The 24,381-nt window shown below is 37.3% G+C and overlaps 4 protein-coding genes across 9 annotated transcripts; 2 read left to right on the forward strand and 2 right to left on the reverse strand.

Annotated features, from left to right (window-relative positions):
- The first annotated feature begins 2,745 nt into the window (after positions 1-2,745).
- On the forward strand, positions 2,746-4,413 carry LOC133872613 (uncharacterized). Of its 3 annotated transcripts, XM_062310185.1 has the most exons (4): positions 2,746-3,025; positions 3,158-3,235; positions 3,618-3,711; positions 3,900-4,413. In XM_062310185.1, coding segments are annotated over exons 1-4 (321 nt in total). In that variant the 5' UTR covers positions 2,746-2,877; the 3' UTR covers positions 3,901-4,413. The 3 variants fall into 3 exon arrangements, with proteins under 3 accessions (XP_062166169.1, XP_062166170.1, XP_062166171.1); XM_062310186.1 differs by lacking the exon at positions 3,618-3,711 and having other exon boundaries at positions 3,874-4,413; XM_062310187.1 differs by lacking the exon at positions 3,618-3,711.
- A 786-nt stretch (positions 4,414-5,199) lies between these two features.
- LOC133872612 (B3 domain-containing transcription repressor VAL2-like) lies at positions 5,200-12,669 on the reverse strand. 4 transcript variants are annotated; one of them, XM_062310182.1, is made up of 12 exons: positions 11,969-12,669; positions 11,554-11,635; positions 11,338-11,439; positions 9,943-10,583; positions 9,705-9,801; positions 9,432-9,606; positions 8,698-8,774; positions 8,198-8,515; positions 7,698-7,747; positions 7,293-7,418; positions 7,136-7,203; positions 5,200-6,361 (listed from the first exon to the last, which is right to left on the reverse strand). In XM_062310182.1, exons 1-12 carry the CDS (start codon positions 12,079-12,081, stop codon positions 5,592-5,594), a joined length of 2,619 nt encoding a protein of 872 aa, XP_062166166.1. In that variant the 5' UTR covers positions 12,082-12,669; the 3' UTR covers positions 5,200-5,591. The 4 variants fall into 4 exon arrangements, with proteins under 4 accessions (XP_062166166.1, XP_062166167.1, XP_062166164.1 ...); XM_062310183.1 differs by having other exon boundaries at positions 7,293-7,406; positions 11,969-12,668; XM_062310180.1 differs by having other exon boundaries at positions 8,198-8,623; positions 11,969-12,667.
- Positions 12,670-17,913: 5,244 nt separating this feature from the next.
- Positions 17,914-22,136, forward strand: LOC133873785 (uncharacterized). Its single transcript, XM_062311545.1, has 7 exons — positions 17,914-18,215; positions 18,347-18,424; positions 19,116-19,222; positions 20,357-20,434; positions 20,737-20,838; positions 21,179-21,260; positions 21,797-22,136. The coding sequence occupies exons 1-7, from the start codon at positions 18,068-18,070 to the stop codon at positions 21,913-21,915; spliced, it is 714 nt and encodes a 237-aa protein (XP_062167529.1). The 5' UTR covers positions 17,914-18,067; the 3' UTR covers positions 21,916-22,136.
- A 526-nt stretch (positions 22,137-22,662) lies between these two features.
- On the reverse strand, positions 22,663-24,365 carry LOC133873629 (pentatricopeptide repeat-containing protein At1g62670, mitochondrial-like). The gene has a single exon (XM_062311357.1). It carries the CDS (start codon positions 24,261-24,263, stop codon positions 22,713-22,715), a length of 1,551 nt encoding a protein of 516 aa, XP_062167341.1. The 5' UTR covers positions 24,264-24,365; the 3' UTR covers positions 22,663-22,712.
- Between the last annotated feature and the right edge of the window lie 16 nt (positions 24,366-24,381).

The raw sequence follows: 24,381 nt of genomic DNA on the forward strand, positions 1-24,381 counted from the left end.
TATATTTACAACACTCGCTTCGTCGTTAACTTCGTTGTCGAAAATTGTTCGCAATTCGATTAGTCTTGCGTAAAAAATTGAATGCTAAATTTCACTTTGATTTTCTTACTAAGAGAGATTAAACTTTATAAAGTGATTATAAAAAATTTCAATTGCAACTTTAATAACTTTTTTTAGTGATATTGTATATGCGACTATCACTTTTTTTAAATACATTATTTTTTTACTATGTGAGATTTGGATATATAAATGACTTTATGAGGTTTTTAATTACAAGGAGGATTTCACAACTTCCCTTTGATGGGATTGTCCGAATTGCATGAAGGTTAGGTAACTAATTATTAGGAATCCTCTTCCTTGATTTCTTTTGTTGTTTGCCTTAAGAAATCGGGGTTACAAGGCCTATTTGCCAATAACAAGTGTTGTGACATCCAAAAAATTAGTCTTACATTAGAAAAATGAATTGTCTATATTGAAGAAGTAGATTGTAAAAGTTGTCTTGGTTAACTTGGAGTGCGGGGCTTACCTGTCCAAAAAAAAATGTGACATCAAAAAAGTTGGTCTTACATTAAAAATATAAATTTCTCACCTTGCGAGTGGATTATAAAGGTGTTATGCGTGCTAAGTTTTACGTTGGTTCCTTAATGTGTGAGACTATGCATTATAAGTAATTTTAAAAAATACTATTTATAACTTAACTAATATTTTTAGAAAAGCTAACACAAAAATAATTAGGGTTTTTCTTAAGTATATTGCTTTCTTACAGGATAAAATTGGTCTTTATAAATACCTTTTAAAAAGTTATAACAAGGTGGTTTCCACGACTTTCCTCCTATAGGGTTGCTCAAATTGGGGAGATCGAATCTTTATCCATGGGGTTTGATCGTTTTTTCTTTTTCTTTTTTCGTTTTTTATTGTTTTGAAATGGCCAAATTGGCCTTGGAATAAACACGAAGAGCTCAAAGACGGCGAGTAGTTCTGTTATTTGTACAACCGGGAGTGAGGAAGGGTGGAAATTGGACGGCAGGACAGCACCGTAAGATGTGCCACTAGACGCTTTTTTAGTCCCAATCGGATAATTGGCGTTCGCATGCAAAAAGAATGAGAGCTGGAAATTACTAAAATCTCCCCTGTAGTATAAGAATTATCTACGGTTTATACCACACGGTGTTGCGCGCGCAGGTCTTCGTCTTTCCCGGTCCACGCCGTGTTGTCCACCGTCCAACCGAATTCTATTTAAGTGTGTTCTGTCAAGAATCAACTACTTATGTTAGCGTTGATCTAAGCTATTTATGATGTCATATACAAGTAGGTGACGATGTTAGGTGCCCACAAAGTACGGTTAACTGCCTTGTTGGAAAGAGAAACGCTAACCCACCTTATTAACCTTAAACAATTATCGGCCATGTTATGAAAGTTTTTTGAAGAAATATTTTTCAATAATTTATTCTATTAAACAAACATTTTTTCTTTAAACATATGATTCTTTTATATATTAATAAAGAAGAGATTATCTATGACGCTTAAAAGTATTTGAATAAGGTAGGTAATAAAATGATTGGATGCACAAAGTTTCGTGCAAATGACTAAAATTGTGAGTTATTTTTTATGTAAGTTATTGTTTTTGGGAAATATCGAATGATATTTGGTACGGTGGATGTCAGCAGACCAATAAAAGATATGGGTAGTGCTTGGAAGCATATCCTCGTCGATTAGTCGTTTCTAGATCTCCACTTTCCCTGCACATGCATAAATAGATAGGCTTGCTTTGCGTTGTAATCATTCTGTACTAAGAATCAACTAATCACTTTTCGTGATCAACTTTCCGTGCTTTACACCAAACAAACGTCCAACCATGAAACCATAATTATTTATTTTTTAACAGTTTTGATGTGTAGAAAATTTTATACTTACTGAAAAAAGAAAAGAACATACCGACCGTTCTTTATTGGCGTATGGATGACTGGTTTGGACACATTAGGGAGAAGTTGGAGATAACTTGGATATCTCCATAATCATAACGGGTTTAGTGTTTTGGGTGTAGATAATCTTTAAACCAAAGGACACTTCTGCTCTCTAGAAAAAATAAAATGTCGGGTAAATTGCCTCTAGAGTTGGTTGAAATTGACATATTAAAATTGTGAAATAAAAATGTGATTTATAACCTTACTCTTTTAAATTAATTAGACTACCGTATTTTTTTTTGAAAAAAAAAATTCAATATAACGCTCACTTTTTCATCACGCCAACTCAATTTAAACTAACGTTAATGGTAACGTCATTAACGTTGACTGGCCATTACGTGCCAGCTAACTCGATAGAGACATTCTCAAAAATTGTTACAAATATAAGTGTCCTACATGTCATTAACGTTGACTGGCCATTACGTGCCAGCTAACTCGATAGAGACATTCTCAAAAATTGTTACAAATATAAGTGTCCTACATGACTTAAGTGCTATCTTAATTATGTATATGGGAAATGCTAGTGTTCCCACCAGCATCTCACCCCATCCCACCAACCCTAAGTGCAAAAATCTGAAAATGAATTTATTAAATAAAAAAAAAACCAATCACTAGCATTTCCTATTTTTTAATTATAATCTCGATTGTCGTGTTAACAGGTTCATATCGTAACGAATTCTGAGTGCGCCGTTATAGTTTGTGTTTTCGGCGCCTGGACAGGCGGTCTTACAAGATTGTAAATTCGGCCCAGTCCGTGAAAACCCTCCTTATCTAAGCGGGGACTCCGTTTTGAGCCTCGGCCCTCTAAATTCTGAGGGGGAGAAATTTTCCGAGAACCACGCTTTCCACTTTCCAGACAGTCCTCGTTTTCCGTTCTTTTCTTTCTCTCCGAACACGAAACAACCAACAAACCATGGCGGGAATGGCTACCTTCAATCTCTATTCGGCCTCTTCCGTCTTCAGCCATCCATCACCATCATCAACGATTTCCTCACTCTCGCTCTCATCCAAGCCTTCCGTTCTCCCAATGTGGGGTCTTCGTGGAAAACCCAGATTTCAGAGTACCGCCTTATCGCTTCCCGTTCTTAAATTTAAGCCATTTCGGGTTGTGGTCAGTGTTTAATATATGGGTTTTGGGCATTGTGAGTGCTCCTGTGTGTGTGTGTGTGTGTGTGTGTGTTTTTTTTGTGCAGAGATTTATGCACTGTCTAGCAACGACATCAAAGTGGGTTCCAACATTGAAGTAGACGGCGCTCCTTGGAGAGTTCTGGGTATATAGTCTTGACGTTCTTTAATCCTCACTATCTATTTCTCATTCAATACGTTAATTATATCTGACTATGTTGTGGTAAACATACTGTCCAAAGCATCAAAGACACTCCACAACTGCCATTTGCTTTTATTGGTGTTCGATTTCGAAGTACTACGTTGTGTTTTTGTAGGTGTGTGGTGTGGCTGCATTCTGTTTGTGTGTGTGAGTATTATGTGTTCTTTCTGGGTTTAGGAGTTGCAGTTTAGCAAGATTATCATGAACGCGTTTATCTTTTGGGCATACATACATACGCACATAGATAATATTCTTTTGTGCAAACTAGTAGTGCAGTTGCCAATACGCAGTGCTGAGAACACTGAGTTCTTTGTCATCATTTTCAGGCATCAGCTTTTGTGTGTGCTCTTTCAATGAGAATATCCTTAAGCGAAATGCACATAGTTTATTTTTCCCAAACGTGCCACAGAATCGCATTTGGTAATGTCCAATAGTCAGATTTAGATTATTAAAATATGCTTATTTCCAAGTCAGATTTGTATCTCTGGTGTCAAATTTATTAACCATTCTGTTTTTATAGGCAGAATCTTTTTGTGCTTTAGGAGGAAGCATTTGTTTTACAGTTTTGATTGAATTGTATAGCTTTACTGCCTGTTGGCCTTCTGCAGAGTTTCTTCATGTAAAACCTGGAAAATGAACAGCATTTGTGAGGACCAAGATGCGTAATTATGTAACAGGAAACACGGTTGAGAAAACTTTTCGAGCTGGAGTTTCGGTAATGCCTTTCATACAGCAGACAGATCTGTCGTTGATTTCTGTGTCCCAATAATGTGTTAGTTCAATATAGTTTGCAATGGCTAACATTTGAATATCTTAACTGTGTTTTCAGCGTCTCTTATTGATTTAGCAGGGTTTTGCATGTTGTTATGGCACAATTGAATCACTCTTTTTCTGTTTAGTAATACTGATACTATCATCTGTTCAACTTGGGCTGAGTGAAAATAGTGTCATTTTCCATTGGGATTCTACCGTTGCAGCTGACATTTCTGCTTCATTTACATAAGATAGACTATGGAAAGATCAGTTGCTGACTTATGCTATTATGTGCCAAAGCTTTAGCTGTCTTACATTGTAATATGTGCGCTCTTCAGCTAATTTTATGGTTGTTATGAATTCCCTGCACATATATCTTACAGCAACTTTTTATTGGTGCATTCTTTCAATTTTTACGAATAGTTTTAAACTAGGGATTGTTTCAAACATTTTTTGCTAATCTTAAGTTATTTAATTTCCTCTCATCCTTCAGTCTTATAGCTCAGCTTACAACCATTGTGTTGTTACTTGACTGGAGGATTCACCAGTATAAAAGGGTTAAAACATTTATTTCGCCGGAGGTGACACAAGATATGTATGACATGGCTATTTGAGGGTCCTTGTTTTTCTGGGTGGCTCTGTCTGCATGTTTCTAAACAAAAGTATGTTTAGGCCAAAAAATATCAATAAGACCAGAAAATCTTTCAAGGTTTCATTTGGCAATTGGAAAAAGAGGTTCCCTTAGAAGTATTCTTAACCCCCAGTATTTTGTGCTTGTGATGAAGTATGATTACATTGAATTTCAAACTGATGTGTAGTGGCTTCTTTTCTATTTCTAGGATGTAAGAGAGGCCAGAGGTAAGACCTTTATCATTCTTTACGTGTATTTTGGGTCAAGTTGCCGCCAATTTGCGGGTAAAAGAATCCACAAAACAACTGTTAAAAGTGCCAACTGCCAACAATTGGTTGATGAGTACATCCTCTATAGTTTATATTTACATAATACATTAGAAATGATTGCTTTGGATTTAGAAAAATCTGTTGGAGGCAGTTAAGGCAGCGACCAAGAGCTGGTCCTCCGCCCCCAAAGTAGAGTAGTTGGATAAAACATGAAACATTCAAATTATGGGAGGAAGGGGGGAGGGAGAGCCTATATGCTTTCAGATACATCTCATCAAAATTTTTGTAAAAAGAATTATGTGTATATATTACAAATTATATAAGAAAGAAAAAGAAAATACACATGCACCCTCTCAACTAAAGAAACAGATTGCAAATGGAAGGAGGAAGAGCTGTAAATTAGAGAGTATCTGATAAACAAGCAAGAAAAAATAACAAGTTCAAAAAGAAACAGGAACTCCAGAAAAATGTTATATACCACATTTGTCTCACTTTGTTGATGTCACACTGCCAATCAGCCTTTGGAATTTTTTTTTAATATATATATATATAAACAAGGGTTGATCCTATGGCTAATTGGTAGTGCCACGTCAATAAAGTGCAATAAAAATGTGACAAAAGGGATGTGCATAGCATTACTCGAAACTTCATGATTGAGCATCAGTTTGGCTTTGATCTGGTCCACAGTACTCTTCGCCCCCACCTTCTCGCTCTTGAACAGCAGATAAACAGCCATCATCATTAAATTGTCCCGCATTCTCATTGGTGGATTGTGGCGGAACATGTGGTGCTGAACTTGCTTGTTGCTCAGTGATCAAGCTTGTAAGGCCATTCTGCTTCAGATATGTCTCCAATGGAAGGCTTGCTATTTCAAGAAGACCCATCATGCTCACACGTTTTGATCCCATTTGCAGTTCTTCCTCTCGTTGAGGATGGCAATTCAAGTCTAATTGTCCCTTGCCAGTTTCAGCCAATTTGCTTGGGCTCTTGGATTCCAACTCATTTCCTGACCTAGTTTCATTCTCTGAAGGATCAATGTGCGATGATGCATGCCTGGAATTGCTGTCTACTTCTGCTTCATCCCTAGAACCCAATGTATGCTGATTTCTCTGGGCGATCTCTGCTTCCCGCTCTGATTGACGTTTTTTTTTCCGCATCATTAGGGTTTTAAAACGGCGTTTAACTGTCATGCACACATTGCAAGTGCATGTAGGCTTGTGCTTGCCCTTCCCACTAGGGGGCTGGATGCACACAATGCAGGTGCAGCCAGGACGATGCCTGGGGTGTTTCGTTGTGGCAGCAACTGATGGAGTGCCTGGCTCACCGACACTGTCTCCTAGAATTGCAGCATTAGCCAAAGCATCCAGGCCAGAAGATTCATGCCCCTGGTTTGTTACTATTCTTCTTTTCTTGAATTCTATGAAACAGTAAGGTATAATCATATCAACAGTTTTTCAAAATTCAACGAGGTAGAATATGCACTAAAAATCACTTTGACCGACTATATAAATGTAACAACTTTCGAGCAGCCAATAATTGTGTATTCTATATGTATGTACTACCGTACATAGATCAGTTGATTAATAAATGAGACCAACGCAAAAGTAAGTGCACGTGCCATGCATGCAAACACCCATCTATGGTAGATTTTCATATCTTCCAAATTCCATTCCTGTCTATGGTAGATTTTCGTATCTTCCAAATTCCACGCACTATTGTGGCCATGTATCTGTATTTCCAAAGCATGGCTTAAAGTTTCCCTAATTGAAGCCCAACCAATTGAAGCTTAAAGCTTGACCTTTGTGGAACGGCACAAGCATGTTATACAAAATGTGTGATTCAGATTCTTTCTAGGTTGTACAATCTTGGGATAAATGAGGCCAGTGAGCATTGATGCTCTTTTCTATTCTAAAGACCATAGAAGTGATGGACCAATGTAAAGACTTTCGTTTTCTTTTCTTTCTAATTTTTGGGGTGAAGAGATACATTGCTAGAATTCTGTGAGACTATGAACCTACAGGGGATGGGGAAATGCTAAAGATCCTCCCCTCATCCTCCCCTTATCACCCTCTTTTCCTTAGAAAAATTAAAATATTAAATAGATGGAAAAACCATTTTCTTAATGGAAAAGGCGGCAGTGATTTTCTAATCTTTACAAATAAATTAAGGGGCATAGAATCTGGCATCATACCCTTGTTCAGTCTGAGAAGATGTTCAAGCTCCCTGGGGTTCAATTCATCCAGTGCAGAACATGAACACCTTAGGACAAAAAAGGCAGAATCTTAAAGATTTATTTAACTAGTTGTCATGATCAAATAAAGCCTAGAATAGAGAAAGGGCATATTTACCTGCTTTGGTCCCAAACATTGTCTGCACATGTCCACTTAGAAGGAAGAAGTATATCAACGGGCAACCTTCGCCATTTGGAGCAACTATCACACTGAGCCCATTGCTCTTGTCCCCTGAACATCAAGCTTATTAATTTAAGATTAGATGGATTTATCCAACCATAGCCCTGAGGAGGAAATTCAAATACCTTCAAGCACAAGCAGTGGACACATATTTGCATCAGGACAAGATAAGTTGCAAGGAAAAGGAAAAAAGTGCCCTTCTAAATCCTCAGTGGAAGTGGCACCGTCATAGACTGGTGTAATTGGTGCCAGAACATTTAGCATGTCGAAGTGAGATTTCTAAATTCATTATTACACTACCTTTACGTACTAAAACATTTGAATAATCATTTAAATCCTTACCCAGTGGAACGGGCAACGAAAATACTTCTTTTTCCGAAAACTGGAGGCTCCTGTTTGACATACGTGTAATATATTAGATGCCACTCAAGTTTCACAAACAGATGTTGTGGATTTGTTATTTTTTATTTTTTGTCCATGTGTTGGAGGCAGATGAAATTTTTTTAATTTGCCCAACATACATTGTTATCGTTTTTGAATTTGTTTTATGCTATATGCTCCTGCTTGCAAAGAGATGTTGAAACATTGTAAGTATACAAGTTTAAATATAGAAATTCACAGCATCATACACACAGCAGTACCCTTGTCTGACAACCCATATTCATGAGCACACATCAAAGATCAAAGATCAAAGATCAAAGATTATAGGTGAATTTTCTTTAAATATTAACTAGGGACTAAAACTTGCATAAATTGGAAAAGGAGAATATGCCATTAGCATGAAAAAATGAAGCAAAATTAATAACAATACATTGATTAAAAACTTCATTGAAATCACTCACATCATACTCCTCAAATTCGTGGTCCTCAATCATCACAGTGCTTGGCTTAAGAGTTGGAGGTGGATAGAGCAAATCCTGTGCCTCTTCCCACGTAAGTTTCAGCTCCAGAGCATCTTGACTATCAATGAGCAACCTCTTACTTTTGGACCCAATATTTCGTGCCCTTTTCCTCTCTGGTGCTAATACTGAGGGTAGCAGAAAGCCCTCCCTTGTCCTATCTTCATTCTTCTCAGACTTGTGCCAGCTAACATCACCAGCTGCTGAACTCAAGTGTTTGGACAGTGCATTTAAGTGGGGATCCGCGCTTCCCTTAACTGACTGAAGAAGGCCAGAGTAACCACTTATTATAGGTAGGTTCTCAAAAACACCCGAAAACAATGTTTCACTTGAAAGAGCGCCATTTGGAATGGCCGATGGATAGGTGTCCTGTTTATTTAGTAATTTTTGTATCAATATTTATATGATTGAGGTTGCTAACTGAAAAATGAGAGGTTTGTTACCTGAATTGCAACAGAGCTTGAAGCTTTCCGAAAGCCCATAATAAGTTTTCCTTCAGGATCCATACGGCTAAAAGTTACTGTAGCAAAACGAAATAAAACCACATTAGAAATACTAATATGCCTTGAAATCCAAAAAGGTACTAAAAATTAAAAATTGAAACCTACATGGTACAGAAAAAAGGGAGCAAGGAGGCAGGCATGAATCAGTCCTTATCATGCAAGAGCAAATGATTGAAAGTATTGTCAAGCATTGGGAATGAAATTAATATTGCTGCGGTTGTTCCATTGCACTCAACTCCAACTTGAGCATTAATATTGAGAAGAAGAAATAAGCTTCAGAATTTAGCTATACTTGTGATTAAGCAAACCATTACAGAAAGGTGGCAGCTGACTTGGCTGGCATAGTCTTTGGTCATGATACCAAATACCAGGAAGGGTAGGGAAGGGCTATCCCATTAGTGCCAAGGGCCTAAGTGACCTCCGAAGTGGACCCCACAAAACAAAAAGAAGCATACAGGAACAAGTTAAAGTACTAAAGAAATGCCTATATCATGATAAAGTTAAATTAAAGTAGTAGATATTGGAAACATGTATTCAGGTTGCAAGAAAGAAGGGCACAAAATCAATAAACGGTAAAGAAATACATAGTTTTTGCCAGATTACTTTATAGGGTACATCTATCCACTAAATAGTAATATAAATCCAGATCTAAATCATGCAGGCATTAAGGATACCTGTATCTCCAGCTTGCAACTGCATTGACTGTATGCAGGGCGTTACCCCCTCCAAAACATACATTCTGCTGTTATTATTAGGCCAAAATCTGAACTGAAATACCCATTCTTTTCCCTTCACATCTTGAATCCTTAGAGGAAGGCCCTCTGGTTGAGAGATAGGCGGAAAATATGCCTGCATCATGGTTAAAGGTAAAAAGTAAGCAATGATAATAACAGCAACGAGGACCATTAAAAGCTGAAAGGCTAGGACAACTTAACAAGAAAACTTACTTCCGCACATGCTTTTGGGAGAACCAAACGACCAATTCGACCTGCATCACTGGCACTCAGCATCTTTTCAAACAATGGCACAATTGTGGAATTCGAACTTGAAGATATCATGATTAAGGAGATCACTATCTGACTTGGTGAATAATTATCGATATTGTAATAGATTGAACATTCAGTGTGTCATGCAGAGAAAACATAATTGTATACTTTCAATATATAAATGATGTAGGATGGATACTCTCCAGATATTTGCTGTAACTCTTGGTCTGTAATCCTCGGCCAATAACGAGGAAGCAACTGATTCCTTCCCCGTCCTTCAGCAGGTGGCCTTGCAACACGTATCTGAGAAACCACGCCAGCATTTGCTTCCAAACCTCCAGCAAGGGCTGACCTTGGGGGCTTTGGCAAAAGATGGCGAGACCTGGGCCCCTGTAGGAATGGAGAGGATATCTTGCAATTTTCCCTTTCATCAGCAACAGCAGTAGGAAGGGAATTTGAATGTCCTGGAGTACCCAGAGTCATACTCAAATTTGTTTGTGGAAGTGATTCATATATATCTTTTGTTCCCATATTTGTGTTATACACGTCTGGTTTGGTGGTGTTGGATGATCCATTGCATGCATGACTAAAATTTGAGAATGTGCTTCCAATTTCTCCAACAGAAGGCAAAACTTCCTCCTGTTTCAATTTCCCAAAAGTCCCATTTGTGTCAGCATTCTGAGATTGAAGCAAGTGCCTAAGCCCATTACGCTCTGTATTATTGCTCAATTGCATAAGCTTCATTTTATCAACACTACTTCCATCCAGTTGGTTGTCCACAGAAGTGGAAAGCAGTCCATTGACATTATCAGATCCATTAGGCTTTTCATTGCTAGCAATCTGTGTGAATATGTTTTATAAGCATATCATTAATAGTCAAAACTACAAACATTTACTTGAAAATACAAACATTGCTCTTCAATAATCTAACATACACAAGGAGCAACCAACTTTATGACATAAGTGTCACAGATTCATTCAGTAAAAGCAGCAGTATGTTGACTCGAAAGAATTTTTTAAAATTGCTTCACGCTATATTTGATGATCCATTTGTCATTACTATTACAGAAGGATGCATACAGATGGGCAGGCACCAATTTACACCTACGGGAATGATCATTTGGAAGATAAGACCATCTGAATCCACATTTCTTGGATAGAGTATGTCAAATCCAACCTACAAATGCTAATGTAATACATATGCAGAAATTGGGAAATAAGCCCTAAAGCATTGGTATGAATTTCTATAAATTTCTTACTAAACTACGCAATTTCACGCTGATATGATGATAAGCAGTGGATTTGGCTTAGGAGCAACTACAAGAGATCTTCTGTAGTTTTTTCCACGGTCTAGATTTAATTCCTAAATTTCCATGAGAAAGAAAGGGAATTAAATTAAATTTGGACGGTTGAAAAAACAACTACAAGAAATTTCCTGTATTTTTTTTTTTTTTTTTTAAACCACCTAAGCCAAATCCATTAGGTATAACAACAAAGACCCAATCACTATATCAAACAATGCAATTCCAAAAGTACATGTGTCTATTGTTTTCAACAGCACCGATAAATCAACACGTATGTAAGTTAATCTTACAGGGGCAATTCCTGAATTCTTAGTACAGTTTATACAGCTTACACCACCACAATCAAGCAGCTCGAGCAGAGAACTGGAAGCGATGCACCCACAATGGAGACGCTGCAGATACCAAGAGTTGTTACTTTGCTAGTAGACCATAGCATTATATATCATATGGGGGCTTAAAAACCCAAATTTCAAGTTCTTAAAAAACTTTTTGGTTCTAAATCTTACCTTGCCACATAGAGCGCACTCTCTCCAACCAGATTCCTTTGAGTGAAACACGTCACAGAAAACCGATTGCTCATACGCAGATCTAAAAGTCCATCATTTTTATATTAAAGGAAGTCGATACTAATTTGTTCGACTATAAAAAAAAAATAATTCAAAATTTGAAATGCACACACACACACATATATATATATATAATATTTATATTTATTCACTCGCAATGAAATTATATAAATGCATAATGTTGTGCAATCAAATTGTCCTAAAATATAGAAATAAAGTCATAATCCACACAACACCAAAAATAGAAAGGAAACAAAAAACCGAAAATAGAGAGTACATAATAAATATCGAATCTCAAACACCTCCTAATTAAGCGGGTCCGTAAAACTCTACGGGAGATAGATATGTAGATTACCCGCACTTATCACAGAGAAGAGCGAATTCGGCGGATCGCAGAGCCCACCCTTTTCCCCATTGAACCGACGTGGAGGCCCCGCACAGTACATTCATGCAAGTCTTCGACGCCATTTTCCCCAAACAATATTCTGTCAATTTCACGATATCAATCCAATCGGAGAAAAAGACCAAAACTAAAATCCCTAAATACTCGTTTTCCAAGATTTCACCAATACATCTGGTAGATTACGGGAAGAGAAACACATTAAAATAGAGCTAGCCTTTATTTGCTGCGTATCTCTGTAAACGTGGAAAACTACTTCACTCTCGCATATGATTTGTGACAAAGAGACGGAGCGTCTTCGTTCTTCTAAGAGTTTGCTTTTTCTGATGAGTCCCCGAGCTGTGGAGCTCCGATCATGAAATTTCAGAGAATCGATCCGGAGAGGTTTCCGGATCCGAGGTTTCAGATTTCGGCCACCTGAGAGCTGAACCGGGGAGTCGAGGTCTTGCCGGAGGAGGAGGAGGAGGAGGCGTGTGTGCATGCAAAGCAAAGCGCACAAAATGCATGCACGATGATGAGACTTCAAGGCACGGCCAACTCTCTCTCTCTCTCTCTCTCTCTCTCTCTCCCCCACTTCGCTTTCCCACACTTACCCCTTCAGCTTTTTCTTCTTTTTTTCCTCTATTAATAAGTCAAATTCAAATCATAATCGAAAGACCAAAAAGAACAGAAGGAAATAACCGAAACATACGGGATGATGTACTCGCTGTTGTAGGTATATATATTTACAACACTCGCTTCGTCGTTAACTTGGTTGTCGAAAATTGTTCGCAATTCGATTAGTCTTGCGTAAGAATTGTGGTGTCACCTACGTCGAGCAACCTCCAGTGCGGGGCCTATTTCCCCAATGCAAGTGAAAGATGAATTTGTCATCTAGGATTCTAGAGCAAATAGATTATAAAACTGCTATGAATATGAATGCTAAATTTCAAGTTGATTTTTTACTATGAGAGATTAAACTTTATTTTTTACTATGAGAGATTAAACTTTATAAAGTGATCATAAAAAATTCCAATTGCAACTTTAATAACTTTTTTAGTGATATTGAAGATGCGACTAGCACTTCTTCTAGATGCATTATTTAATTTTTTTATTATGTGAGTTTTGGATCGATAAATGACTTTATCTGGTCTTTAATTACAAGGTGGATTTCACAACTTCCTTTTTATAGGGTTGTCTGAATTGCATGAAAGTCAGGTAACTAATTGTAAGGAATCCTCGTCCTTGCTTTCTTTTATTGTCTGCCTTAAGAAATCGGGGTTACAAGGCCTACTTGCCTATAGCAAGTGTGACATCCAAAAAATTAGTCTTACATTAGAAAAATGAATTGTCTATATTGAATACATAGATTATAAAAGTTGTCTTGGGTAACTTGGGGTGCGGGGCTTACCTGCCCAAAAAAAAATGACATAAAAAAAGTTAGTCCTACGTTGAAAATATAAATTTCTCACATTGTGTGTAGATTATGGAAGTGTTATGCGTGTTAAATTTTACATTGATTTCTTACTGTGTGAGATTATGCATTATAAGTAGTTTTAAGAAACACTATTTATAACTTAACTAATCTCTTTAGAATGATAACACAAAAATGATTAGAGTTTTTCTTAGGTATATCGCTTCCTTACCAGATAAAATTGATCTTTATAAATAACTTTAAAAAGTTATAACAAGGTGGTTTCCACGACTTTCCTCCTATAGGGTTGCTCAAATTGGGGAGATCGAATCTTTATCCATGGGGTTTGATCGTTTTTTCTTTTCTTTTTCGTTTTTTATTGTTTTGAAATGGCCAAATTGGCCTTGGAATGAACACGAAGAGCTCAGAGACGGCGAGTAGTTCTGTTATTTGTACAACCGGGAGTGAGGAAGGGTGGAAATTGGACTGCAGGACAGCACCGTAAGATGCGCCACTAGACGCTTTTTTAGTCCCAATCGGATAATTGGCCTTGGCATGCAAAAAGAATGAGAGCTGGAAATTACTAAAATCTTCCCCGTGTAAGAATTATCTACGGTTTATACCACACAGTGTTGCGCAGGTCTTCGTCTTTCCCGGTCCACGCCGTGTTGTAGTGATAGTCGGCTTTTTTTCTCTCGCTGTTATTTTCCAGAGAAAAGAGAGAAGAGGAAAAAGCCTGGTTTGTTGAGGACTTTGCTTCCCTCCTCCCGTAGTGTTTTAGTTTTAGGTTTTTTGCTTTCAATAAATTGGTTTTTCTCTCTTTGGACGTCGTCGGCGCCTTCGAGGAGGAAGTGCGTGGTTTTTTCTCATCCTGATATGGGAGAGAGAAGTAGATTTTATGTTTTGTTGGTGGTTTTTTTCTTCATGTTCAGTGAAACGTAATGACGGAGCAACTCGAAATGTCTGAAGAGGAAGAACAAATCCAGATGACGGTTTCACCCACACCGAACCCAGATGAGCGAGGAATTCATGGGATCTGGCGGCTATGCTTGGGTTTTTTGGATCTGCAGGTATTACATGACGTGGTTGCCCAGGTCCTCCTCCCGGTGGTGACCCAACCTCGCAGGCCAGGCGTCGTGCTAGTTTGGTCGTCCCCAAATGTGATGGAGTCTCTGCATCCACACCAGGTGGAACTTTTTAGAAAGCCGGCTAGATTGGTGGGGGTTCTTTGTCTGGCTCCGACGGCAGTTTCCTCCCACAGGGGAACCATTCCGGTTGATACGGGAGTTACGGACTGCTCAGATAGTTGTCAGAAACTACCATCTCCACCGCTGAATTCAAACTTCCCCACTTTCAAGGAGGAGATTGACAGATTGTGCCTGACAAAGAGGAGGATTATATAGGAGTGGGCAGGACAGAGTCAGAGCACTAGTAGCAGTTACCCTGTATTGATTTCCTTCCCTATTTTTAGGAAAAATTTCATAAAAAATATCAAAAAACCTTCCACAGCAGATGCCTATATTTAGATGAGGGGGTTGGGAATAAATAGTGATTCTCAATGTATACATGTCTACTATTTATTCATTATGTATTATTTTAATATAAAAGAATAATAATTAATTGATATAGTGAAGAGAGAAAAAGAATAAAATAAGAGTAAAAAAATAATATTTAATTGATATAGGGAAAAGTAAGGGAATCTATTGTGTGGTATTTTTTTATAGGGAAGCAAAAAGTAGTTTTGTTCCTTAAATATAGGGAAAATGGTTGGGAATCTGCTGCTAGTGCTCTCAAACACGATACATCTGCTACGATGCCCATTTTGAGTCCGGATTCTGGGGGGCTTTCCTCTAACGGGTCCATGATGGGGCTTTCCTCAGAGCATTACTAGCAGCTTCCCTATAAGGGATCTGTTCCTTAAATTTTAGGGAAAATTTTAAAAAAGTCAAAAAAACTATCCCACAGCAGCTTCCCTACAATTATCTGTTCCCTATGAAGTGAACAGTGCTTCCCAATGCATTGGGAAGTACTGTTCACCTCCCATTCAATTGTTTATTCTAAAAATATAACCTCTCTCTTACTTTATCTCTTTCTTTTCTTACTTTTAATTAAAGTAAAAGTAACAAAATAATATTTTAATGATATAGGGAAAAATGAAGGGAAGCTGCTGTGAGGTATTTTTTGATAGGGAAGTAAAAAATAGTTTTATTCCCTACATTTAGGAAAAATGAAAGGGAATGGAAGGGAAGCTACTAGGAATGCTCTAAATTATTTATGACGTCATATACAAGTAGGTGACGATGTTAGGTGCCCACAAAGTACGGTTAACTGCCGAGTTGGAAAGAGAAACGCTAACCCACCTTATTAACCTTAAAGAATTAACGACCATGTTATGAAAGTTTTTTGAAGAGATATTTTTCGATTCATTCTATTAAACAAACATTTTTTTTAAAACATGTGATTCTTATTATATGATTCTTTTATATATTAATAAAAAGATATTATCTATGACGCTTAAAGTATTTGAATAAGGTAGGTAATAAAATGATTGGATACAAAGTTTCGTGCAAATGACTAAAAAGTTCTTGTTATCTGGTTGTGTGTTATTTCTTCTATTAGTATTGATAAAAAAAAAAAAAAAAAAAAAAAAAAAAAAAAAAAAAACACTTGTTATACACTTACTACACACTTTTCCTCTCACATGAGACAGATTCTATGTGATAGTGGGTCTCACCTCATGTGAGAGAAAGAGTGTAGTTACTGTTTTTGTAACATCCCCTTTTTATATTAGCTTACTTGCAACTACTTTACATTGGGTTATGCATTAAAAATATGTTATTTGTACAACTTGAATACAATAATTACACAACAATATTAATGTGTCTAACGTGGCGATTGCAATTAGATGGCTAGCTGCGTAGCGTGATAATGACTTGGGAAATAATTACCTGTTATGCATGTGGAATACTCTCGAGTTAATATATGGGTTGATCTCGAGCTCGTTATGTGATTGGGTTAAAAATAAATATAAATTTAATAGATTAAGTTAGCAAAACTTCTTCCAACTCAATATTGAACGAGAAATAATCCCTACACTCATTTCTCATTTCTCACAACAACCCCACAACAAGTTGACATAGCTGGTAATATTTTATTATTTTTTTACAAAAAGAAATGAAAATAAAACAAAAAAATAATAAAATATTACTAACTACGTCAGCTTGTTATGAGACTATTATGAAAAAATGAGTGTAGAAATTATTTCTCGTATTGAACACTGTTTCGTGGGCAGTTGGAAATTTTGTGGATAATTGGGTGAAAATCGTGGCCGTTAGTTTTTGGGAAATATCGAATGATATTTGGTACGGTGGATGTCAGCAGACCAATAAAAGATATGGTAGTGCTTGGAAGCATATCCTCGTCGATTAGTCGTTTCTAGATCTCCACTTTCCTGCACATGCATAAATAGATAGGCTTGCTTTGCGTTGTAATCATTATTCTGTACTAAGAATCAACTAATCACTTTTGGTGTTCAACTTTCCGTGCTTTACACCAAATAAACGTCCAACCATGAAACAATAATTATTTTTTAATAGAAAATTTTAAGAGCTATTTTGATTAAGTTATTTTTGTGAGGGTGATTGTGTGATCTAATGACCTCATAATTCTCCATATAAATACTGTTATAGCGGTTGTTTGTATCCGGCCACTCTAGTTCATATTCATAATTATTAATTAGTGTGGCTTTTGAATCTTCACCGATAAGACATTTGTACCCAGTTTATCTTATACATATTAAAAAAATAAAAGAAAAGAAAAGATATATCCAAGGTCCATTGCTAATGAAGGATAAGAATATACCGACTGTTCTTTATTGGCGTGCGGATGAATGGTTTGGACACATTAGGGAGAAGTTGGAGATAACTTGGATATCTCCGTAATCATAATGGGCATAGTGTTTGGGTGTCGACAATCTTTAAACCAAGGGGCACTTCTGTCCTCTAGAAAAAATAAAATGCCGGGTGAATTATCTTAGAATTGGTTGAGATTGTTACATTAAAATTGTGAAGTAAAAATATGGTTTATGACCTTACTCTTTTAAATTAATTAGACTAGTGTATTTTTTATTTTTTTTAAAAAATTCAATCTAATGCTCACTTTTTCATCATGCCAACTTAATTTAAACTAACGTTAATGGTAACGTCATTAATGTTGACGGGCCATTACAAGCCAATTTTTCAATAATAGCTTATACTTGAAGTTGAAATCATTTTGTATTAGAGCTACTATCATGTTGAGTAAGAGATCGGATGCAGCTCGTTGAATACGAGATCAAATAGCTTGGAGTTTTGTACTCAAGCCAAATAGTTATTTTTTAATTATAATCTCCATTGTCGTGCTAACAGGTTCATATCGTAACGAATTCTCAGTGCGCCGTTATAATTTGTGTTTGTGGCGTCTGGAAAGGCGGTCTAACAAGATTGTAAATTCGGCCCAGTCCGTGAAACCCCTCCTTATCTAAGCGGGGACTCCGTTTTGAGCCTCGGCCCTCTAAATTCTGAGGGAGAGAAATTTTCCGAGAACCACGCTTTCCACTTTCCAGACATTCCTCGTTTTTCTGTTCTTTTCTTTCTCTCCAAACACGTAACAACCAACCAACCATGGCGGGAATGGCTACCTTCAATCTCTATTCGGCCTCTTCCATCTTCAGCCGTCCATCACCATCATCAACGATTTCCTCACTCTCGCTCTCATCCAAGCCTTCCGTTCTTCCAATGCGGGGTCTTCGTGGAAAGCCCAGATTTCAGAGTAAAGCCTTATCGCTTCCCGTTCTTAAATTTCAGCTATTTCGGGTTGTGGTCAGTGTTTGATATATGGGTTTTGGGCATTGTGAGTGCTCCTCTGTGTGTGTGTGTGTGTGTGTTTTTTTTTTTGTGCAGAGATTTATGCACTGTCTAGCAACGATATCAAAGTGGGTTCCAACATTGAAGTAGACGGCGCTCCTTGGAGAGTTCTGGGTATATAGTCTTGACGTTCTTTAATCCTCACTATCTATTTCTCATTCAACACGTTAATTATATCTGACTATGTTGTGGTAAACATACTGTCCAAAGCATCAAAGACACTCCACAACTACCATTTGCTTTTATTGGTGTTCGATTTCGAAGTATTACATTGTGTTTTTGTAGGTATGTGGTGTGGCTGCATTCTGTTTGTGTGTGTGTGTGTGTGTGTGTGTGTATTATGTGTTCTTTCTGGGTTTAGGCGTTACAGTTTAGCAAGATAATCATGAACGCGTTTATCTTTTGGGCATACATACATACGCATACCCACACGCACATAGATAATATTCTTTTGTGCAAACTAGTAGTGCGGTTGCCAAAACACAGTGCTGAGAACACTGAGTTCTTTGTCATCATTTTCAGGCATCAACCTTTGTCTGTGCTCTTTCAATGAGAATATCCTTAAGCGAAATGTATATAGTTATTTTTCCCAAACGTGCCACAGAATCGCATTTGGTAATGTTCAATAGTCAGATATAGATTCTTAAAATATGCTTATTTCCAATAGTCAGATTTGTAACTCTGGTGTCAAATTTATTAACCATTCTGTTTTTATAGGCAGAATCTTTATATGCTTTAGGGGGAAGCATTTGTTTTACAGTTTTGATTGAATTGTTTAGCTTTACTGCCTGTTGGCCTTCTGCAGAGTTTCTTCATGTAAAACCTGGAAAAGGAGCAGCATTTGTGAGGACCAAGATGCGTAATTATGTAACAGGAAACACGGTTGAGAAAACTTTTCGAGCTGGAGTTTCGGTAATGCCTTTCATACAGCAGACAGATCTGTCGTTGATTTCTGTGTCCCACTAATGTGTTAGTTCAATATAGTTTGCAATGGCTAACATTTAAATATCTTAACTAAGTTTTCAGCGTCTCTTATTGATTTAGCAGGGTTTTGCATGTTGTTATGGCACAATTGAATCACTCTTTTTCTGTTTAGTAATACTGATACTATCATCTGTTCAACTTGGGCCGAGTGAAAATAGTGTCATTTTCCATTGGGATTCTACAGTTGCAGCTTACATTTCTGCTTCATTTACATAAGATAGACTATGGAAAGATCAGTTGCTGACTTATGGTATTACGTATTATGTGCCAAAGCTTTAGCTGTCTTACGTTGTAATATGTGCGCTCTTCTGCTAATTTTATGGTAGTTATGAATTCCCTTCACATATATCTTACAGCAACTTCATAAAGGTGCATTCCTTCAATTTTTACGGAAAGCTTTAAACTAGGGATTGTTTCAAAGCATTTTTTGCAAATCTTAAGTTATTTAATTTCCCCTTATCCTTCAGTTTTATAGCTCAGCTTACAACCATTGTGTTGTTACTTGACTGAAGGATTCACTAGTATAAAAGGGTTAAAACATTCATTTCGCTGGAGGGGCCACAAGATATGTATGTTTCTACTTGAGGGTCCTTATTTTTCTGGGTGGCTCTGTCTGCATGTTTCTAGACAAAAGCATCTTTAGGCTAGAGAAACATCAATAAGACCAGAAAATCTTTTAAGGTTTCATTTGGCATTTGGAAAAAGAGGTTCCCTTATAAAGTATTCCTAACCCCCAGTACTTTGTGCTTGTGATGAAGTATGATTACATTGAATTTCAAACTGATGTGTAGTGGCTTCTTTTCTATTTCTAGGATGTAAGAGAGGTCAGAGGTAAGACCCTCATCATTGTGTAATATGCGATACAAAATATCTTACATATTAGTATATTGTATCAAGTATACAAAACATAGGTCTACTGTTTTGTTCTTTTCCTGATGTAACTTCTATTGGAACATATGGTACGGTTGGTACCCATAATAATCTCTTATGTTTACATTATTTGATGCCTAGACAGGTCTCTCTCTTTCTCTCTGTCATCCTTATGTATAGTTGTTTTCCCAGATTGATGAGGCAGATGTATTCAAGGAAACAAAACAATTCACATACAAAGATGGCTCTCAGTTTGTCTTCATGGACCTGGTATTGTTCAGTATCCTAATCCTCTGGTATGTTTTTATCATAGTTTTTTTTTCTTTTTAAAAGAGAGAAAGAGAAAGAAAATGCTATAAAGATTTCTTTTTCTTTTTTCTTTTAGAACTCGTTTTAAGTATTAAATGTTCTTTGTGTGTGATGACTAGTTAGCCATTTACTTGAGGACACTTGGGATGAGTTCCTGTTTCCAAGGAAACTTTTATTTTGTCTTAAGTTAACTCACACTGCATTGAAAGACTGTTTTTTTAGTTATTTCCGTATCTCAGTTTTTCAATGTTTTATTTTCACAGAATACATATGAAGAAGTTCGTCTTAATGCATCAGATGTTGGGGATAGGATGAAGTATCTAAAAGAGGGAATGGACTGCATTGTGCTACTTTGGAATGGAAAAGTAACTTCGAAATCTATCAACCTTTGTGCTGTCTCTTCGTCACTCCATTTATGAGTGTTTTGAGTGCAAAGAGCATGACATTTTCCCAGAAAAGTGTTTTAAGAGGGTGCTTAGTAAACATTAGGAAGGAAGATTATGCATAGAGGATTATACTGTTTTGGAGTAGCATTCCACTATTAATCACAGCATTTAAGCACCATCCGTTATGTTTTAGGGCGCTTAGATTCAAAAGTTAGATGCATAGCATATGTTTGCATACATATAGATGGCATAACTAGATGTTTATTATTATTGTTGATATGAGTATCAGTTAGCAATCTTCCTATTTGTATTCTTGCAGGTTATTGATTTTGAAGTGCCCATTACAGTCAAGTTGACTGTGGTTGATGTAGATCCTGGACTTAAAGGCGACACAACTCAAGGTAATGTCATTTGCTTTCTCTTGCAATTTTCAAGGACCAAATCTACAATGTATTACATGTAAGTTCCAACAAATTCACGGCCTGTGGAGAGAATGGGATGTGTGCAGGCAGGTTCATCTGTTACTGTTTGTTAGAATTACCCTGGACAAATCAAATTGTACTTAACAAGTTGGGTCAGCGTAGATAACCAGAATAATCCTCCAAGATTGTAAATATAAACCAGGAAGAATGTGCATCTAAATGGCTTCTGTAGGTTTCAGAAGTGACTCTCCTCTAAATAAATTAATGTTTGCCAATGAGACATTTGGAGTCTCCTTCACTGCATTTTCATCGATGAAATACAAAATCGAGAAAAAATTATACCCTTTTTTTGGGTTTGCGCGTGGGGGTTTCAACCATAAAGCTATCAGGTAATATCTGCACACCAATTTGGACGGTTCTCATCTGTGCCCCAATCATGGTTACCCTCCCCTTTTTCTCTGTTTTTCATCTCCTTTCTCTAGCTAACTGTTTGATAAATGAAATCTTGTTGGCAGGTGGGTCGAAGCCAGCCACTCTCGACACCGGTGCGGTTGTTACTGTCCCATTGTTTGTAAATATAGGTGATGAAATATTGGTTGATACAAGAACAGGACAATACATGAGCCGTGCATGATTTTTACATCAGAGCTCTCCTGTCACCAGCAACAGCTATATTTTTGCATTTTCATTTTATTATGCGAGAGTTATACCTTCATTTGGGGCTAGGAATGTTCATCAAGCTTAGCTTAGCAAATGGTTGTTAATGTTAAATTGTGCTTTCGTTCGTTGACTTGAAAACTTTTATAGGCTGTAATTTCGATTTGTATTAGGAGAGAAAATTATTAGTTATCCAAATGGATTAGTATCTCTCCTAAAGGAAAATGCTTGGGGGTACTATAATTCCTTATAAACCGACGTGGTATTTATCATATGAATCACAATCAAATTTACAAACTTGAGTCACAGTATGCATGGCATTTATCACGTCAGCCACAATAAAATTTAATTGTTTAGTGACTAACGTGATAAGTGTTACTTGGATTGCTACGTCAGTTTATAAGGGACCTGTAGTAAAAGCTGTAGCATCTCTAGAATCACGAGTATTGGTGATGTGTATCATTGTACGTTGTAATGGAACAGTTTCATAGATATATTAGTGAGGGTATAATACGTTTACAATTTCTATACAACTCTAACAGCTTTTTTTAAAAATCAATCAATAGATATGTAGAATTCACATGCAGAAAAATAGATTCAATGGTTTAGTTTTTTTTTAAAAAAAGTTGGAATTGTACAAGAATCGTATAGAAGTTATAAACGTTCCATTTCTCAATAAGTAAAGAGTAATAAGTAAAGAGTGATGCTAGAAATCATATTTTGTAAGGTTGGGAACTGACACGTTTGCATCTTAAGATAAGATAAAAATATGTTTTATAGCATGAACTCACGAGGAAAACTATCTACTTCACTAGATCTGGGCTCCCTATCCGGAATCACACCTCGCTTCAACGCCGTGCCATATATATTGCAAGCGCCCAACAGCCATTTCCGTCTATTGCACTCCTCAATTAAAAGGTTATAAGAAATTCTGTTGGGGATTCTTCTTCCTTCATCCATGAGGATCAGAACTAACAAGGCCTCATCTAATCTGCCTTCAGCACAAAGTGCTCGAATTACACTGTTAAAGGTGATTGTATGTGGAGAATGCCCCATTCGTGTCAAATCATGCAAGTTATCCAAAGCCTCCCCAATCTTCTCTCCCACACATAGAGCTTTGATCATTAGGCCATAGGTACTAAGGTCTATGACGTAAAACCCATTCTTCATTTTCTCAAACAGTTGATACGCATCTTCTAGCAGATCTTTTTCTTTCCAGGATCTCCTGCATAACCCTCTCAGGAGAGTATTCATCATTCTCTCGTCCGCTTCAAAACCATCCCCTACCATCTCCTTATAAGTTCGCAGCGCAGAACGAATTTTACCCCATTTCAGCAACCCATGCAACAAGGTGCTATAACTGATATAATCAGGCATGCAACTTCTCTGCTTCATTTGCTTCAAAACACCAATACCCTCCAATGGCCTCCCCTCCTTACAATACCCATTAAACAGAGTGTTGTAAGTGACCACATTTGGTGTCAATCCCATCTCCACAGCTTCATTAAGCAATTCCACTGCCTCATCTGACCGACCCACTTTACAAAAACCATCCATAACGGCTGTGTATGTATAAATGTCTGGCTTCATGGAATCCTTCTTGATTTTAATCAGCATCTCAAATGCTTCCTCCACCCTTCCCACATAACACAGCCCCTTTAACAAGCAATTGTAAGTCTGAACAGTGGGTTTGCAGCCAATTCTGCCCATGAAATCAAAAATCTCAAAAGCTCTCTGCAATCTGCCTCTTTTGCAGAACCCATTTATGAGAATGGTGACTGTTGCAACATCTGGGTGAAAACCCTTCTCTTCGACCATCTGGTCCAAGACCCGTTTGGCCTCATCCAGATGATTTTTCTTGCAGTAGCACCTGCTCACGATGGAAAATGTCCAAGAATCTGGCTCTAACCCATAAGATGACATATCAGAGAAAAGTTTCAAAGCAAGGTCAGGCTCTTCTGCAATGAACAACGCCATTACCAGATCATTGAAGTCAGATATGGTACGAAACTCGCGGTCTTTGACGTAGGTACTGAAGAATTCAGTTCTTTCCTTTGTGGGTAATCCACTAATTGAATCTATAATATCTTTTACCTGAAATCTATCATTACTGTCTACAAGGTTGATACTATGTACACCCGCGTGCTCTGTAGGAATTGTAGAAGAGAGCGACAGTGTTGCAGTGACAACTAGCTTACCATGTTGTGTTCTCTTATAGTGGCTGCTTCTGTAGCTGTTGCCGAAGAAGAGAGGGCTGTCGAGAGAAGCGGATTGAACCAGAGAGGCAACAAGGAGTATGGAGGGCGCAGCATAATGAGAAGACATCGGAATTCAGATCCGAGAGAGAGAGAGAGAGAGGAAGGTAACCTACAGATTTAAGGATTTTTAGAGGGTGATGCTATTGCTGCCATAGAAGCAAACACCGAGGCTAAAGTAAGATGCG

The sequence above is a fragment of the Alnus glutinosa genome, chromosome 7 (assembly GCF_958979055.1).
Source record: "Alnus glutinosa chromosome 7, dhAlnGlut1.1, whole genome shotgun sequence".
Classification (NCBI taxonomy): domain Eukaryota; kingdom Viridiplantae; phylum Streptophyta; class Magnoliopsida; order Fagales; family Betulaceae; genus Alnus; species Alnus glutinosa.

Bases quoted from the DNA above. Each gene is read 5' to 3' on its own strand.
- LOC133873785 (XM_062311545.1), top strand. From the start codon at position 18,068: ATGGCGGGAATGGCTACCTTCAATCTCTATTCGGCCTCTTCCATCTTC. The intron at 19,223-20,356 runs GTAATGCCTTTC...TTGTTTTCCCAG, and splicing joins CTTTTCGAGCTGGAGTTTCG to ATTGATGAGGCAGATGTATT. The intron at 20,435-20,736 runs GTATTGTTCAGT...TTATTTTCACAG, and splicing joins AGTTTGTCTTCATGGACCTG to AATACATATGAAGAAGTTCG.
- LOC133873629 (XM_062311357.1), bottom strand. From the start codon at position 24,263: ATGTCTTCTCATTATGCTGCGCCCTCCATACTCCTTGTTGCCTCTCTG.
- LOC133872613 (XM_062310185.1), top strand. From the start codon at position 2,878: ATGGCGGGAATGGCTACCTTCAATCTCTATTCGGCCTCTTCCGTCTTC. The intron at 3,026-3,157 runs GTACCGCCTTAT...TTTTTTGTGCAG, and splicing joins TGGAAAACCCAGATTTCAGA to AGATTTATGCACTGTCTAGC. The intron at 3,236-3,617 runs GTATATAGTCTT...CATCATTTTCAG, and splicing joins CGCTCCTTGGAGAGTTCTGG to GCATCAGCTTTTGTGTGTGC.
- LOC133872612 (XM_062310180.1), bottom strand. From the start codon at position 12,081: ATGGCGTCGAAGACTTGCATGAATGTACTGTGCGGGGCCTCCACGTCG. The intron at 10,584-11,337 runs GTAAGATTAACT...ATATTCACACAG, and splicing joins AGAATTCAGGAATTGCCCCT to ATTGCTAGCAATGAAAAGCC. The intron at 6,362-7,135 runs GTATGATGCCAG...ACTGTTTCATAG, and splicing joins TCTTCTCAGACTGAACAAGG to AATTCAAGAAAAGAAGAATA.